This window comes from Phocoena sinus, chromosome 1 (genome assembly GCF_008692025.1).
Source record: "Phocoena sinus isolate mPhoSin1 chromosome 1, mPhoSin1.pri, whole genome shotgun sequence".
NCBI lineage: Eukaryota > Metazoa > Chordata > Mammalia > Artiodactyla > Phocoenidae > Phocoena > Phocoena sinus.
In genome coordinates, this window is record NC_045763.1 from 102,696,323 (window position 1) to 102,715,743 (window position 19,421).

At 36.2% G+C, this 19,421-nt stretch overlaps 1 protein-coding gene across 2 annotated transcripts in view; it reads left to right on the plus strand.

The window, feature by feature from the left end:
• SYCP1 (synaptonemal complex protein 1) overlaps nucleotides 1-19,421 on the plus strand; it is a 152,242-nt gene that overhangs the window by 114,263 nt on the left and 18,558 nt on the right. The window contains exons 24-27 of one of the 2 annotated variants that reach the window (XM_032644498.1): nucleotides 320-430; nucleotides 1,577-1,669; nucleotides 2,190-2,264; nucleotides 19,016-19,075. In XM_032644498.1, coding sequence (XP_032500389.1) covers nucleotides 320-430; nucleotides 1,577-1,669; nucleotides 2,190-2,264; nucleotides 19,016-19,075 — 339 coding nt within the window. The remainder of the gene's footprint in view (nucleotides 1-319; nucleotides 431-1,576; nucleotides 1,670-2,189; nucleotides 2,265-19,015; nucleotides 19,076-19,421) is intronic. The other variant, XM_032644507.1, reaches the window with a different exon arrangement.

The following is a 19,421-nucleotide window of genomic DNA, read 5'->3' on the forward strand; positions in this document are numbered from 1 at the left end:
TAGAAGATTTAATAAATTTATACTAGGGATAATTAATTAGCTTTTTTAATAGAAGCTAAAAGTATCATTGTTATTCTAAGTATTTGCGTATTGGGTAGTATATAATCATTTTGAAAAGCTTAAATGATCTTTACAGTGTTATACTGTCATTCACTTAGTAGAAGACCCTAACTAAAATAAACCAAAACAATAATGTATTTTCTACTTGGCTTTCCTAATTTCCTGGTGTTTGATTTCTGTATTTTAACTTAAATTTAACATTTAAGTTAAATTTGTTTTTTGTGCATTAATTTAAAAAAACTTTAAATTTATTTGATAGGTTGAGAAAGCAAAAGTAATAGCTGATGAAGCAGTAAAATTACAGAAAGAAATTGATATACGATGTCAACATAAAGTAGCTGAAATGGTAGCACTTATGGAAAAACATAAGGTAATTTTTATCCTGTTGTGTAATGAAAATTATTAATTGGAGCCATATTTATGCATAAAATGGTAAAATATAGCATTCTGATTTGTCAGAGAAAATTATTGTCTATGCAACAATGACTAATTATAGTTGGAATACTCTTGATCTCTCATTTCTCCAAGTTCAAGTCTTAACCACATGAAGCTGAGCCTGGGGGTCACTTCCTTGAGGAAGTCTCTCCTTATTGTCTTGATGGATAAACGTAATCACTCTTTTCCTCAATTTTCATAGTAGTCTCTTATAGACTTTTCCACCTTGTAGTTATTTAAATACATACCCAGGATATGTATTTAAATAAATATAATATAACTATAAATATAATATTTTTATCCTCTACCTGTGTCTAACACATACTAGGCTAAACAATAATAAATAGATGAAAGACAATGTTTGTTGTGTTTGTGAGTGTGCTCTATTTTTTATTGTTGTTTGAAAGTAATCATTCTCTTAGGGAATTAAGCCCTATACTCTTCAAGATTTGGAGAGGAAGTGGGCTATACCTATCAATTAATCTTTATAAGTTGTTGCTAGGATATTATTATGAAGTAACCAATGAGGATTTAAAAAAATATTTTAAGTAATATTGTGAACTCATAGATTTAAGCATATTTGGTATGTCTTAATCCAGTACAGTTTTGATCCTTGTTGACACTTAAATTGTCCCAACTTTGGCCAGTGGGAGCCTCCTCGAACTGGTTGGCAGGTCCCTTTGATTTGACCCTAATAATCTGTGACAGCTTTCTTGCTTTCTGTTATGACAAAATGTTCAAGACTCATTTTGTATTCCCTGCACAAGATCTGGAATCAGCCGTTTTTCGAAGAGGTCCTGTGTTTCTAGACTTTTTATAAATTATGAAATTCAGTGTCTCTAATTTAAAAAAATATTTCTTGCTCTTGGGTTATTTCCAAGACAGTTATCTATGTTTCATTGTTTTTATTGTTAGAATTTAAAAATGTAGTTGAAAAAATTAAAAAATAGCTCAGATATGTATTACTGAATTCATAAACATCATTTTTTATAAATATTAAATGCATAAGGATACCAGTCGTATTAAAATGTAATCTTTTGGGCTTCTAATATACTTAAAATGGTTTCTCTTTTTAACATAGCACCAATATGATAAAATTGTTGAAGAAAGAGACTCAGAATTAGGACTTTATAAGAGCAAAGAACAAGAACAGTCATCATTGAAAGCATCTTTGGTGAGAACAAATAGCAGTAGAAGCCAATTTTCATGTCAGCATGGCTGTTAGTAAAGAATAATAAATAAAACCATAATTTTGAACTGTAGAATCAAATAATCATAAATCTGAAAGGGATGTTATAGATCTTATAGGTAGGTGGTTTTCTAATCATTTTTTTGGTAAAACGAACTCTGTTTTTCAAATGAAAAGTTATAAACTCCAGTTACAAATAAGTTTTGAGCTCTGATTGAGGTTGGGAAAGGAGGAGTGAGATAGATTGGGAGATAATGAGAAGGAGAGATATACATAGTGTTAAACATTTCTTTAGAGCAAACTATACAAAATTTGTCTAAATGAAATCTTTAGTTATATTCAACTAGGAGCCTTCATATCAGTAGGGTTTTAAAAAGTGTATATATTTCATGAGTGAATTTATTTCTCTATAAAACTAAATTGTTTTTGAAACACTAGTTTGAATTTTTATTGTCTTAAGAAATATATGGATGCACTTATAAGTTTCATGTTCCTTTTTCTTTAGGAGACTGAACTATCCAATCTCAAAAATGAACTTTGTTCTGCTAAGAAACAACTTGAAATAGAAAGAGAAGAAAAAGTAGGTTTTGTGGCATTATAGATAAAGTAACTAATTTTAAGTTTTAGGTGTAACTTAAGTTTTTATAAACATGTCATATTAGAAAATAATAGGATAAATTTGAGTAAGGATTAAAAATATAATTTTCCCCATTAGCTTTTATTTCAGAAGTATTTAGCATATTCCCTTGTTTAAATATTAAAGACATATAAATATAAGTATACTTTAAGAGTAGGCGAGCTTTCAGATATAAATATTTGAGAAATATTATTTCGTATATTATAAAGTACTTATGTATTTGGATGTGTTTTTTAGCTATTGATCATGTTCCAGAAAAAAAATAATGCCTTATATTTGTATAGTGTTTTGGAATTTACAAAGTGAATTGACTCGCACTTTAAAATGACAAATACTTTTTTTTTCTTTCTATATGACAGCTCACTGTGCTGAGTATACTACTTATATATAATTTAATCTTTATAACAGTTCTATAAACAATACTTATTATTATCTCCATTTTTATAGAGGTTAGCTTATTTATTCAGGATCACATAATAAAAAAATAGAATGGCTTAGAATTCAAATCTAGGTTTATTTTTCATGATTCCAAATCTTCCTCCCTAATCACTATGCAGCATGCCTAGGTAACACGCAATTTCAATTTCAAACCTCTGTGCATTTGTTCACTTTGTTTCCTGCATTTAATTTCTTTCTTCCTTTCTCCACCTATGGAAAACTTCACATATCTTTTATCTTGCAAAGGTGAGCTGACTGTATATAAGTATTCTCATAGTATTTTGCTCTTATATTAAAATAGTTATGTCACTCTGTGCCCCATTATATTTCAAGTTCCTCAAGGGCTGGGGTTATGTCTATTTATCTTTGTCTTTCCTTTATTTGAGCATAGTGCTTTGAAAATTTTCTGTTTTCGACAAATGTTTGTCAAAGAAATGACTAAGTGGCTTTTACTCCACCTGCGATTGTAGCATACATATTTACCTTTATCCTACTGTTTTAGTAAAAGAGGAATAATACTTCCTTGTATTAAACCACTCCTAACATTCTTTCTTCTAGGTTCTTTTTCCAATTTTATTGAGATATAATTGACAGCACTGTATAAGTTAAGGTGTACAGCATGATTTGCCTTACATACATTGTAAAATGATAACCACAATAAGTTTAGTTAACATCCATCATCTCATATAGATTAAGAAAAAGAAAGACAAAGAAAAAAAGTTTTTTCCTTGTGATGAGAACTCTTAAGATTTACTCTCTTAGCAACTTTCAAATGTACCATACAGTAGTGTTAATGATAGTCATCATGTTATACATTACATCCCTAGTACTTGTCTTATAACTGGATGTTAGTGCCTTTTGACCACCTTCATCCAGTTCCCCATCACCCCAAACCCTGCATCTTGTAACCATAAATCTAATCCTCTTCTCTGTGAATTTAGTTGTGTTTTGTTTGTTTTTTATGATTCCACATATAAGTGATATCATATAGTATTTGTCTTTCTCTATTTCAGTTAGCATAATGCTCTCAAGGTCTAACCATGTTGTTACAAATGAAAGGATTTCCTTCTTTTTACACCTGAATAATACTCCATTGTATATATATACTGCACTTTCTCTATCCATTCTTCGTCTATGGACACTCAGGTTGTTTCCATGTATTGGATGTTGTGAATAATGCTACATGGGGGTGCAAATACCTCTTCAGCATAATAATTTCATTTCCTTTGGATGTAGTCTCAGAAGTAGAATTGCTGACTTGTATGGCAGTTCTATTTTTAATTTTTTGAAGAATCTTTATACTGTTTTCTGTAGGGGCTGAACCAATTTACCTTCCCATCTGTAGTGCACAAGGGTTCTTTTTCTCTGCATCCATGCCAGCATTTATCTCTTGTTTTATTTGATAATAGCCATTCCAACAAACATGAGGTAATATATCTAATAGTACTTTTGATTTGCAGTTCCCTGATGATTAGTGATGTTGAATACCTTTTCATTTACTTGTTGGCCATTTATATATCTTCTTTGGAAATATGTCTACTCAGGTCCTGTGCCAATTTTTAAATTGGATCGTTTGGCTTTTGGCTATTGAATTGTATGAGTTCTTTATATGTTTTTGACATTAACCCTTTATCACATATATGGTTTGCAAATATTTGGCAGTGTTTTGCATAGTTGGGGAAGCTAGGTGCTTACTTTCCTGGTCTCACTTTTCCCCATGGGAAAAATTGCTGACTTAACAGGTTCTCTCTGGGATCTGTGTTGTACTGTCTTGGAAGAGGGGGTGATGTGGGTAAAATGAAACCATTCTTCTTATCTTCTTCAGTGTGTTGAATCTGGGATTTATTATTTTTTTTGCTCTAATGGTGTGCTGGAAGTTCTCTTTTGGACTCCAGAACTTCCACAGAGGTATTCTCATCTATGGATTATAGTCAAAATCTGTGTTCTTGATGGGGAGGACGGTAAAAACGCCTATTCTGCCATTTTGCTGAAATCACTCTCCCCTTTTTCCTAATGTAAGCCTTTAGTACTATAAATTTCTCTCTCAGTACTGCTTTAGCTGTGTCCCGTATGTTTTGATATGTTGTGTTTTGTGTTCATTCAGTTTTTTTTTTTACTTCTTTACTAGACTTTTGAAATGAAAGGTTAGCCCTACTTTTCATGTCTCTAAAGACTTTTTTTTTACATCTTTATTGGAGTATAATTGCTTTACAATGGTGTGTTAGTTTGTGCTTTATAACAAAGTGAATCAGTTATACATATACATATGTTCCCATATCTCTTCCCTCTTGCGTCTCCCTCCCTCCCACCCTCCCTATCCCACCCCTCTAGGTGGTCACAAAGCACCCAGCTGATCTCCCTATGCTATGTGGCTGCTTCCCACTAGCTATCTATTTTATGTTTGGTAGTGTATATATGTCCATGCCACTCTCTGGCTTTGTCACAGCTTACCCTCCCCCCTCCCTATATCCTCAAGTCCCTTCTCTAGTAGGTCTGTGTCTTTATTCCCGTCTTACCCCTAGGTTCTTCATGACATTTTTTTTTCTTAGATTCCATATATATGTGTTAGCATACGGTATTTGCCTTTCTGTTTCTGAGTTACTTCACTCTGTATGAAAGACTCTAGGTCCATCCACCTCACTACAAATAACTCAATTTTGTTTCTTCTTATGGCTGAGTAATATTCCATTGTATATATGTGCCACATCTTCTTTATCCATTCATCCGATGACGGAAAATTAGGTTGCTTCCATCTCCGGGCTATTGTAAATAGTGCTGCAATGAACATTTTGGTACATGACTCTTTTTGAATTATGATTTTCTCAGGGTATATGCCCAGTAGTGGGATTGCTGGGTCATATGGTAGTTCTGTTTGTAGTTTTTTAAGGAACCTCCATACTGTTCTCCATAGTGGCTATACCAATTCACATTCCCACCAGCAGTGCAAGAGGGTTCCCTTTTGTCCACACCCTCTCCAGCATTTATTGGTTCTAGATTTTTTGATGATGGCCATTCTGACCAGTGTGAGATGATATCTCATTGTAGTTTTGATTTGCATTTCTCTAATGATTAATGATGATGAGCATTGTTTCATGTGTTTGTTGGCAATCTGTATATCTTCTTTGGAGAAATGTCTATTTAGGTCTTCTGCCCATTTTTGGATTGGGTTGTTTGGTTTTTTGTTATTGAGCTGCTTGTAAATTTTTGAGATTAATCCTTTGTCAGTTGCTTCATTTGCAAATATTTACTCCCATTCTGAGGGTTGTCTTTTGGTTTTGTTTATGGTTTCCTTTGCTGTGCAAAAGCTTTGAAGTTTCATTAGGCCCCATTTGTTTATTTTTGTTTTTATTTCCATTTCTCTAAGAGGTGGGTCAAAAAGGATCTTGATGTGATTTACGTCATAGAGTGTTCTATGTTTTCCTCTAAGAGTTTGATAGTTTCTGGCCTTACATTTATGTCTTTAATCCATTCTAAGCTAATTTTTGTGTATGGTGTTAGGGAGTGTTCTAATTTCATACTTTTACATGTACCTGTCCAGTTTTCCCAGGACCACTTATCGAAGAGGCTGTTCTTTCTCCACTGTACATTCCTGCCTCCTTTATCAAAGATAAGGTGACCATATGTGTGTGGGTTTATCTCTGGGCTTTCTATCCTGTTGCATTGATCTATATTTCTGTTTTTGTGCCAGTACCATAGTGTCTTGATTACTGTAGCTTTGTAGTATAGTCTGAAGTCAGGGAGCCTGATTCCTCCAGCTCCGTTTCTGGTTCTCAAGATTGCTTTGGCTATTCGGGGTCTTTTGTGTTTCCATACAAATTGTGAAATTTTTTGTTCTAGTTCTGTGAAAAATGCCAGTGGTAGTTTGATAGGGATTGCATTGAATCTGTAGATTGCTTTGGGTAGTAGAGTCATTTTCACAATGTTGATTCTTCCAATCCAAGAACATGATATATCTCTCCATCTATTTGTATCATCTTTAATTTCTTTCATCAGTGTCTTATAATTTTCTGCATACACGTCTTTTGTCTCCTTAGGTAGGCTTATTCCTAGATATTGTATTCTTTTTGTTGCAGTGGTAAATGGGAGTGTTTTCTTGATTTCACTTTCAGATTTTTCATCATTAGTGTATAGGACTGCCAGAGATTTCTGTGCAGTAATTTTGTATCCTGCTACTTTACCAAATTCATTGATTAGCTCTAGTAGTGGTCTGGTGGCATCTTTAGGATTCTCTAAGTATAGTATCATGTCATCTGTAAACAGTGACAGCTTTACTTCTTCTTTTCTGATTTGGATTCCCTTTATTTCCTTTTCTTATCTGATTGCTGTGCTTAAAACTTCCAAAACTAAGTTGAATAAGAGTGGTGAGAGTGGGCAACCTTGTCTTGTTCCTGATTTTCGTGGAAATGCTTTCTCTTTTTCACCATTGAGGATGATGTTGGCTGTGGGTTTGTCATATGTGGCCTTTATTATGTTGAGGAAAGTTCCCTCTATGCCTACTTTCTGCAGGGTTTTTATCATAAATGGGTGTTGAATTTTTTCGAAAGCTTTCTCTGCATCTATTGAGTTGATCATATGGTTTTTCTCCTTCAGTTTGTTAATATGGTTTATCACATTGATTGATTTGCGTATATTGAAGAATCCTTGAATTACTGGAATAAACTCCACTTGATCATGGTGTATGGTCCTTTTAATGTGCTGTTGGATTCTGTTTAATATTTTGTTGAGAATTTTTGCATCTATGTTCATCAGTGATATTGGCCTGTAGTTTTCTTTCTTTGTGACATCCTTGTCTGGTTTTGGTATCAGGGTGATGGTGTCCTCGTAGAATCAGTTTGGGAGTGTTCCTCCCTCTGCTATGTTTTGGAAGAGTTTGAGAAGGATAGGTGTTAGCTCTTCTCTAAATGTTTGGTAGAATTTGCCCGTGAAGCCATCTGGTCCTGGGCTTTTGTTTGTTGGAAGATTTTTTATCACAGTTTCAATTTCAGTGCTTGTGATTGGTCTGTTCATATTTTCTATTTCTTCCTGATTCAGTCTTGGCAGGTTGTGCATTTCTAAGATTTGTCCATTTCTTCCAGGTTGTCCATTTTATTGGCATAGAGTTGCTTGTAGTAATCTTTCATGATCTTTTGTATTTCTGCAGTGTCAGTTGTTACTTCTTTTTCATTTTTAATTCTATTGATTTGAGTCTTCTCCCTTTTTTCTTCATGAGTCTGGCTAATGGTTTATCTATTTTGTTTATCTCCTCAAAGAACCAGCTTTTAGTTTATTGATCTTTGCTATCGTTTCCTTCATTTCTTTTTCCTTTATTTCTGATCTGATCTTTATGATTTATTTCCTTCTGCTAACTTTGGGGTTTTTTGTTCTTTCTCTAATTGCTTTAGGTGCAAGGTTAGGTTGTTTATTCGAGATGCTTCCTGTTTCTTAAGGTACGATTGTATTGCTATATACTTCCCTCTTAGAACTGCTTTTGCTGCATCCCATAGGTTTTGGGTCATCGTGTCTCCACTGTCATTTGTTTCTAGGTATTTTTTTATTTCCTCTTTGATTTCTTAAGTGATCACTTCATTATTAAGTATTGTATTGTTTAGCGACCATGTGTCTGTGTTTTTTACAGATCTTTTCCTGTAATTGATATCTAGTCTCATAGCCTTGTGGTCGGAAAAGATACTTGATACAATTTCAATTTTCTTAAATTTACCAAGGCTTGATTTGTGACCCAAGATATGATCTATCCTGGAGATTGTTCCATGGGCACTTGAGAAAAATGTTTATTCTGTTGGTTTTGAATGGAATGTCCTATAAATATCAATTAAGTCCACCTTGTTTAATGTATCATTTAAAGCTTGTGTTTCCTTATTTATTTCATTTTGGATGATCTGTCCATGGGTGAAAGTGGGGTGTTAAAGTCCCCTACTATGAATGTGTTACTGTCGATTTCCCCTTTTATGGCTGTTAGTATTTGCCTTATGTATTGAGGTGCTCCTATGTTGGGTGCAGAAATATTTACAATTGTTATATCTTCTTCTTGGATCGATCCCTTGATCATTATGTAGTGTCCTTCTTTGTCTCTTGTAATAGTCTTTATTTTAAAGTGTATTTTGTCTGATATGAGAATTGCTACTCCAGCTTTCTTTTGGTTTCAATTTGCATGGAATATCTTTTTCCATCTGCTCACTTTCAGTCTGTATGTGTCCCTAGATCTGAAGTGGGTCTCTTCTGGACAGCATATATATGGGTCTTGTTTTTGTATCCATTCAGCCAGTCTGTGTCTTTTGGTGGGAGCATTTAATCCATTTACATTTAAGGTAATTATCGATATGTATGTTACTATTCCCATTTTCTTAATTGTTTTGGGTTTGTTATTGTAGGTCTTTTCCTCCTCTTGTGTTTCTTGCCTAGAGAAGTTCCTTTAGCATTTGTTGTAAAGCTGGTTTGGTGGTGGTGAACTCTCTCAGCTTTTCCTTGTCTGTAAAGGTTTTAATTTCTCCATCAAATCTGAATGAGATCCTTGCTGGATAGAGTAATCTTGGTTGTAGGTTTTTCTCCTTCATCACTTTAAATATGTCCTGCCACTCCCTTCTGGCTTGCAGATTTTCTGCTGAAAGATCAGCTGTTAACCTTATGGGGATTCCCTTGTGTGTTATTTGTTGTTTTTCCCTTGCTGCTTTTAATATGTTTTATTTGTATTTAATTTTTGACGGTTTGATTAATATGTGTCTTGGCGTGTTTCTCCTTGGATTTATCCTGTGTGGGACTCTCTGTGCTTCCTGGACTTGATTAACTATTTCCTTTCCCATATTAGGGAAGTTTTCAACTCTAATCTCTTCAAATATTTTCTCAGTCCCTTTCTTTTTCTCTTCTTCTTCTGGAACCCCTATAATTCGAATATTGTTGCATTTAATGTTGTCCCAGAAGTCTCTGAGACTATTTTCAGTTCTTTTCATTCTTTTTTCTTTATTCTGCTCTGCAGTTGTTATTTCCACTATTTTATCTTCTAGGTCACTTATCCGTTCTTCTGCCTCAGTTATTCTGCTATTGATCCCTTCTAGAGTATTTTTAATTTCATTTATTGTGTTGTTCATCATTGCTTGTTTCTTCTTTAGTTCTTCTAGGTCCTTGTTAAATGTTTCTTGCGTTTTCTCTATTGTATTTCCAAGATCTTGGATCATCTTTACTATCATTATTCTGAATTCTTTCTCAGGTAGACTGGCTATTTCCTCTTCATTTGTTAGGTCTGGTGGGTTTTTATCTTGCTCCTTCATCTGCTGTATGTTTTTCTGTCTTCTCATTATGCTTATCTTACTGTGTTTGGGGTCTCCTTTTTGCAGGCTGCAGATTCGTAGTTCCCATTGTTTTTGGTGTCTGTCCCCAGTGGCTAAAGTTGGTTCAGTGGGTTGTGTAGGCTTCCTGGTGGAGGGGACTAGTGCCTGTGTTCTGGTGGATGAGGCTGGATCTTGTCTTTCTCGTGGGCAGGTCCACGTCTGGTGGTGTGTTTTGGGGTGTCTGTGGCCTTATTATGATTTTAGGCAGCCTCTCTGCTAATGGGTGGGGTTGTGTTCCTGTCTTGCTAGTTGTTTGGCATAGGGTGTCCAGCACTGTAGCTTGCTGGTCGTTGAGTGAAGCTGGGTGTTGGTGTTGAGATGGAGATCTCTGGGAGATTTTTGCCGTTTGATATTATGTGGAGCTGGGAGGTCTCTTGTGGACCAGTGTCCTGAAGTTGGCTCTCCCACTTCAGAGGCACAGCACTGACTCCTGACTGCAGCATCAAGAGCCTTTCATCCACACGGCTCAGAATAAATGGGAGAAAAAGTAGAAAGAAAGAAAGAGGATAAAATAAAATAAAGTTATTAAAATAAAAAATAATTATTAAGAAAAAAAATTTTCAGTAAAAAAAAAAAACGGATGGACAGAATCCTAGGACAAATGGTGAAAGCAAAGCTATACAAAATCTCACACTGAAGCATACACATATACACTCACAAAAAGAGGAAAAGAGGAACAAATAATATATCTTGCTGTCAAAGTCCACCTCCTCAATTTTGGATGATTCGTTGTCCATTCAGGTATTCCACCGATGCAGGGTACATCAAGTTGATTGTGGAGATTTAATCCGCTGCTCCTGAGGCTGCTTGGAGAAATTTCCCTTTCTCTTCTGTGTTCGCACAGCTCCCGGGGTTCAGCTTGGGATGTGGCCCCGCCTCTGCGTGTAGGTTGCCTGAGGGCGTCTGTTCTTCGCTCAGACAGGACGGGGTTAAAGGAGCAGCTGATTCGGGGGCTCTGGCTCACTCAGGCTGGGGGGAGGGAGGTGCACGGAGTGCGTGGTGAGCCTGCGGCGGCAGAGGCCGGCAGGACGTTGCACCAGCCTGAGGTGCCCACCGTGTGTTCTCCCGGGGAAGTTGTCCCTGGATCTCGGGACCCTGGCAGTGGCGGACTGCACAGGCTTCCGGGAGGGGAGGTGTGGACAGTGACCTGTGCTTGCACACAGGCTTCTTGGTGGTGGCAGCAGCAGCCTTAGCGTCCCATGCCCGTCTCGGGTCCGCGCTGATAGCCGCGGCTCGCGCCCGTCTCTGGAGCTCCTTTAAGCAGTGCTCTGAATCCCCTCTCCTCGCGCACCAGGAAACAAAAAGGGAAGAAAAAGTCTCTTGCCTCTTTGGCAGGTCCAGACTTTTCCCCGGACTCCCTCCCGGCTAGCTGTGGTGCACTAACCCCTTCAGGCTGTGTTCTCGCCGCCAATCCTATGCCTGCGATCCAACCGAATCCCGAGCCTGCCCTCCCCGGCGGGTGAGCAGACAAGCCTCTCGGGCTGGTGAGTGCCAGTCGGCACCAATCCTCTGTGTGGGAATCTCTCCCCTTTGCCCTCCACACCCCTGTAGCTGTGCTCTCCTCCGCGGCACCGAAGCTTTCCCCCTCTGCCACCCGCCGTCTCCGCCTGCGAAGGGGCTTCCTAGTGTGTGGAAACCTTTCCTCCTTCACAGCTCCCTCCCACTGGTGCAGGTCCCGTCCCGTCCCTATTCTTTTGTCTCTGTTTATTCTTTTTTCTTTTGCCCTACCCAGGTACGTGGGGAGTTTCTTCCCTTTTGGGAAGTCTGATGAGTTCTGCCAGCGTTCAGTAGGTGTTCTCTAGGAGTTGTTCCACGTGTAGATGTATTTCTGATGTATCTGTGGGGAGGAAGGTGATCTCCGCGTCTTACTCTTGGCCATCTTCCCCCTCTCCCCATTCAGTTCTTATAATTTTATTTTTCTTTGAGACTTTTTCTTTGACCCATTGGTTATTTAGAAGTTTGTTTTCAAATTTTCATGTGTTCAAAGATTTTCCTGTTGTCTCTCTGTTACTGATTTCTAGTTTGATTCCATTATGGTTAGAGAATACAATCTTTATGAGTTCTGTATTTGTCTGCGTAATACTATAACAAAAATACCATAGATTGAATGGCTTAAACAACAAATATTATTTCTCACAGTTCTGGAAGCTGTAAGTCTGAGATCAGAGTGCCAGCGTGGTAAAGTTCTGGTCAGGGCCCATTTCCTGGCTTGAAGACAGTTACTTTCTTGCTATGTCCTCACATGGCTGAAAGAGAATGCTGGTCTCTTCAACTCTTTATGAGTACCAGTCCCATCGTGAGGGCTTCACCTCTATGATGTCTTCCAAACCCAATTACTTCTTAAAGGCCCTACCTCCAAACACCGTTCCACACTGGGTGTTAAGGCCTTGATATATGAATTTTGGGGGGGTACAAACATTTAGTCCATAGCAGTTTTATTCTTTTAAATTTGTTGAGGTTCGCTTTATGGCCCAGAATATGGTCTGTCCTGGTGAATGATCTATAGGTGCTTGAAACAAATGTATGTTATGCTATTGTTGGTGGAGTGTACTGTAAATGTCAATTAAACCTAATTAGTTAGTTGTGTTGTTCAGGTTTTATATATTTTTGCTGACTTTCTGCCTAGTAATTCTATCAGTAGCTGAAAGAGGGGTGTTAAAGTCCCCAACTTTGTCTGTTTCCTTGCTCAGCTCCGAAAGTTTTTAAAAACAGTTTCACTGACATATAATTTATGTACTATATAATCATCCATTTAAAGTGTACAATTCAGTGGCTTTTACATATACTGACAGTTACTGAGAGTTGTGCCACCATCACTGCTACGTAGTTTTAGAATATACGTATCAACCCCCCAGCAGCAATTATACCTGCCCCTTGGCTCCCATCAACAAATTCACTAGCTCTAGTCAATCAGTGATCTACTTTCTATTTCTATAAGATTTACCTTTTCTGGATATTTCACTTAAATGAAATCATATAATATATGGTCTTGTTTCACTGAGCATAATGTCTTCAAGGTCCAACCATGTCCTAGCATATATCAGTACTACATTCCTTTTTATTACTGAATAATATTTTGTTATATGGGCATACTGTTTTATTTATCCATTTATCAATTGATGGAAATTTGGGTTGTTTCCATTTTGACTATTAAGAATAATGCTGTTAAGAATATTTATGTACACGTTTTGTGAGGATATATGTTTTCATTTCTCTTGATTATATATGTAGAAGTAGAATTGCTGGGTAATATGGTGTCTCTATGTTTCATATTTTAAGATACTGCCCAACTGTTCTCTAAACCAACTGTACCATTTTGGATTCCCACTAGTAGTGCATGAAGGTCTCAATTTTTCCACAACCTCACCAATACTTGTTGTTGTCTTTTTTTGATATAATCATCCAGGTGGGTGTGGCATGGTATACCATTTTTGTTTTGAGTTGTATTTATTTAATGCCTAATGATTTTGATCATCTTTTCACGTGCTATTGGCCATTTGTATATCTTTTTTGGAGAAATATCTATTCAGATACTTTGCGTATTTTAAAATTAGGTTACTTATTTTTTTCGTGTTGAGTTTTAAGGGTTCTTTATACATTCTAGATACAAGTCCCTTATCTGATATAAGATCTTTAAACATTTTCTCCCATTCTTTGAATTGTCTTTTCAGTTTCTTGATGGTATCATTTGTAGCACAAAGTCTTTAATTTTGATGAAATTCAATTTCAATTCTTGGGAGAAATCCTACTTTGTCATGACATATAATCTTCTTTGTATTCTGCTAGATTTGGTTTGCTAGTATTTTGTTGAGCAATTTTTGCACCTAGATTCATAACAAAGATTGGTCTGTAGTTTTTTTGTGATGATTTTTTCCTTAGGCTTCACATCTTTTTTTTTTTTTTTTTGCGGTACGCAGGCGTCTCACTGTTGTGGCCTCTCCCATTGCAGAGCACAGGCTCTGGATGCACAGGCTCAGCAGCCATGGCTCACGGGCTCAGTCGCTCCGTGGCATGTGGGATCTTCCCGTACCAGGGCATGAACCCGTGTCCCCTGCATCGGCAGGTAGACTCTCAACCACTGCGCCATCAGAGAAGCCCAGGCTTCACATCTTTTAACCAACTCAGGCTGAAGCCCTGGAACCCATGTGTCTATCCAACAGGATAAGCTATGGTTATTCATTTTAGCCATTTTTCCAATCTCTCTTCCTAGCTGTATTTCCTCACGCACCAAATTTTATGAGGGAAAAGATAAGAATATCATGATTTGGTATACCTCACTTACAAGGTGATGAGAGGTGGACCCAGGGATAAGGACAAAATTCACGTGGTTTATCAGTGAATCTCATATTTTTTATGTGTTCTGCTCCTTCAGGGGAATCTTTTCTTCTTTTTTACATTTTGTCTTTTGACTTTATTTCTAATATGTTCTATTTATTGGCAAGGATAATTAATTCTATACGGGTATGGTTGTTATGCTTTTTTGTCCAGACTAGAGAGACCAAAATGATAAGATTTAGTCATTTTTCATGCATTTCCTAGGCTTCTTTTTCTTGGACTGCCTGCTTATCCCCTCAGATTTCTTCTTACAAATTCAGGTATATTAGTGACAATTCTTCTCATTATTGTATGTGTTCACTTTCACCAATACCATGTAAGTAGTGATTAGGTTAGGAGACACATTGAGTCAAATCAGCACAGCTGTACTCTGTATCTTTCATGCTGAACCTTCACTAGAATCAGAGATTATGGCCTGGTATGGTATGTTTCTGTCGTTGAATTCATTTTTGCCGGTTCTTGACTACTTACATTTCCTCCCTCCCTTTATACTTTTTTGTTAGTGTAGGGAGAGGAAGATTTTATAATCTGCCTTCACTCTTCCACCTTTACCAAACAGTTTGACCTACTGTATCAGTTTTTTTTGGACATCTATTTAACTTTGTTATATATCTTTTCTGTTTGATCAATCATGAGCTGAAAGAAGGAGTTAAGCATTTATTACTGTTATATTTCTCTTCTTTGTGAGTTCTCAACCAGTTTTGCTTTACATGTTTTGATGAATACTATTCATTGTGTAAAAGTTTATGCTAATTAATTGCTCCTTGGAAACTGTATCTTTCATCTTTGTCCTTTTTGCTTTGACGCCAGCTTTGCCTGATATTTATGTTGTGATCCTAACTTCTTTTTGGACTTGTTTGTCTTATATGTTTTTGTCCATTTCTTATTAACCCTGATGGAGTCTCTAATCTGAGAGTCTCTTTTTCTTTAGTAGCTTATTTTTTCCAATAGTATTTATTGATACGATTCGTAGTTTTAAATTATTCTTGCATTTCTGGAATGAACTCCATTTGGCCATGAAGTATTTTTAATGTGATGCTGGATTCTGTTTGCTAATATTTTTACTTAGTACCTTCATATTGATATTCATAAGATAGAATGGTTGTAGTTTTACTTTTTTTAATCATGGTAAAAATATGTATCATTAAATTTACCATCCATCTTAACACTTTTTAAGTGTATACAGTTTAATAGTTTTAAGCATATACATATTGTACAATAGATCTCTAGAACTTTTTAATCTTGCAAAACTGGAAGTCTAAATCCATTAAACACTAATTCCCCTTCCAACCACCTTTTTTCTGTTTCTATGATTTTAACTACCTTTGATACTTCATATGAGTAGAACCATGCAGTATTTGTCTTTCTGTAACTGGATTATTTCAATTAGCATAATGTCTTCAAGGTTCATCCATTTGTAGCATGTGACAGAATTTCCTTTTTTTTTTTGAAGGCAGTCTGATATTCCATTGCATGTATATACCACATGGATGAATATCCATTCATGTGTGATGGACATTTAGGTTGCTTCCACCTCTTGGCTATTGTGATTAATGTTGTAATTAATGAACATGGGTGTGCAAATGTCTTTTGGAGATCCTGCTGTGAATTCTTTTGGATATATACCCAAAAGTGGGATTCCTGGATCATATGGTAATTCTATTATTAATTTTTTTTTTTTTTTTTTTTTTTTTTTTTTATGCGTTACGCGGGCCTCTCACTGATGTGGCCTCTCCCGTTGCGGAGGACAGGCTCCGGACGCGCAGGCTCAGCGGCCATGGCTCACGGGCCCAGCCGCTCCGCGGCATGCGGGATCCTCCCAGACCGGGGCACGAACCCGTGTCCCCTGCATCGGCAGGCGGACTCCCAACCACTGCGCCACCAGGGAAGCCCTCTATTATTAATTTTTGAGGAACCACCATACAGTCTTCTGTAGCAACTGCACCATTTTACATTTCTGCCAGTAGTGTGCAAGGGTTCCGATTTCTCTGCATCCTTGCCAACACTTATTTTCTATTATTTTGTTAGTGGTCATCCTCCTAAGGAGTGTGAGTGATAGCTCATTGTAGTTTTGATTTGCATTTCTCTTATAATTAGTGATGTTGGGCATCTTTTCATACACTTGTTGGCCATTTGTATATCCTCTTTGGAGAATCGTCTATTCATGTCCTTTGCCCATTTAAAAATTATTTGGGTTTTTTTGGTTGAGTTGTGTGAGTTCCTTACATATTCTGGATATTAACCCTTATCAATATGATATATATTTTAATCATGCTTTTGCCATTTTATTTTACATTGCATATTAATATTTATTTTATTGTCTTTTTCTCAATTTTATGTGTGTGTATTTTTGGTTGATTTGGGACATGTATATAGTTTTTTAAATTATTTTACTCGTTATCTTTATATTTTTAAACAGTATATCTAACACTTTCTCCTACTGCCTATTCTTTTGCATATACAATTTTTATGTTTAATTATTTTACATTATCAGGATTAATAAAAACACATATTCTGTTCTGTAATCACAATTCCATTATTTAAGTTGAGCTCATGTTTTGTATGAAACTTTTTTTTAGTTTTCAATTTTGATCCTAGTCAATATGCCAATCCCGATTTTGACCTATTTTACATACCAGTTGGTATGAAGAAATTGTTGCCGAATGACAGTCTTAGCTTCCACTTAAAATAGGTTGGCTTTGTGAGACTGTACTAAATCACCTTTCCTATATCTTTCATCTCTTGATGGTGCCTTAATCTCTGCCTAGTGAGATGTGATATTTTGTATATTTGTTTACATTCTTGATATGGAAGGAGAGTTCTAAAGTGTTCCAATTGGTCCTTCCAAATATAAAAATCTCTCACTCTGTAGTCAGAACCAATATGGGGATTTTGCCACTTACTGAGTTTATCTGTTCAGCTGTATATTCAGGATCTAAAGAAATGACCACAGGATAGGTTTATGGTTCCATGGGCTCACCATGAGGTGGACTTGGATTAAGTGCTATTTATCACTTGACCCCAGTACACCTGCGCTCAAACTAGTGAAAAAATAATAACATTATGGGTTACAAGAATTGGTGTTAGCTAATAGTCAATGTCCAATTACCCATAAGTCTTAGTATTTCTCTCAGTGCACATGGTAGTAGGAAGGATTCAGTATGAATTTGTGATATTATTGCAAAATCCTTCCACGATAGTACCAGGCTTTTGTTTAATTTAGAGGTTTCTAGGTTTGTAAATTTATTCAGGTCTGAAATTTGGGCACAGGGCTATCATATACTACTCCTGTGCCTCAAGTCAATCCTCTCTTTGCCAGACCATATTACAGGCATTTTTTAGTTACTCAGATTAAATAGGTACCTTTGTGGACTGCCCATCACTTTGGTCTTAGGGAACTCATGATTAATTAGACACTAGCAAAGATACACCTTTGTATATGAGCTAATTCACACCTTGGAAACCCATGTTGTATTAGAACAGACTGTACTAAGATCTCCGGAGTAGCAAAAGTCAGAGTTGTAGAGAAAGTGCAGTTTTGGGAGGTGCTTTCTCCCTTCCATCCTCTAGAAGCCAAGATATGTATTCTGAGAATCAGTGTAATTTAGCCAGTTTAGAGGGTATACTTTATCCTAGAAGACAGCATTTCATCCCCATAGAGTAGACCCCAGTTGTGATAACTGAAGATCAACTATTGGTAGTTGATAGGATACATAATAAGAGCAGTGACTACTGTTACATCAGCTTATTGCCAGCTTCTTTCATGGTGAAGTGTGTTCTCTGGTTAGGAGCAGCACTTTAGGAGAGATACCATGGTGTACGCAGACATTCAGTGAGTGCAGGTATTGGCATAGGCATCATGGGCAGGCAAGGCGAGTTTGCCTAAAGTTGTGCTTATTGAAACTTTTTCTTCTCTGAGACCTTTAAGGCTCCTTGGAGCTGTAACCATTCTGTTTTCCAGATGATTGTCATATTAAAGGCATTGCACATATTCTTTTCTCTAGGCCAGGGTTAATTTTTCTTTTTTTCCCACTGAATACACATGCCCTAATCTCCAGCAAAATGTATTGTTTCCTGGAGTACTAGAGAAATGATGTATTATTTTGTACTCTTTTTGTACTTTGTTTTTCTCTCTCATACCTGTTTATCTCAAGTTGAAAATTGATTATTCAGTGTCCAACTGAATTGCTTTTCTCCATACACAGAGAAAAAGGGAATTCTGCCTCTAAAGGCTCACAATATTTTGGATCTCTTTGCAGCTCTTTACAGTTAGTTACTTGTATATACCCTTACTTTATAAGCTGATCCATCCACTTCATTTTACAAATGAGAAAACTGAGATTCAGTGTTTTAAAGGACTTAATGAGTCCACAGATAACTACTGGAGACAGATCAGAATTTTTAAAAAAGGTAATCAAAATCAAATAACATACCTTTGTAGAAAGGAACTAATTTGTTTTTCTTTTTTCTTTTCATTATTTTATAAGATTTAGAAGGCAGTATTCTTTGTTAATACTTCTTAGGAAAGATTTGATAATAGGAACAGTAATTTTTTATAATAGTTATGACTACATTGTCATTGATATTCATTTTTAATAGGCAAACCTCAAAAGAGAGGCAAAAGAAAACACAGTTACTCTCAAAGAAAAAAAAGACAAGGTAAGAGTTTTATATAACTCTCATAGATTTCTTTATAACCATTTCACTTTCTAACATCTACTTAGTAAATTTTTTTGTTCATAAATGGGAAAATAACATCAAAAATATATCACACAGAAGATGTGGTACATATATACAATGGAATATTACTCAGCCATTAAAAAGAACAAATAATGCCATTTGCTGGAACATGGATGGACCTAGAGATTATCATGCTAAGTGAAGTTAATCCAGACAGAGAAAGACAAATATCATATGATATTGCTTATATGTGGAATCTACAAATGAACTTATCTACAAAACAGAAATAGAGTTACAGATGTAGAAAATAAACTTATGGTTACTA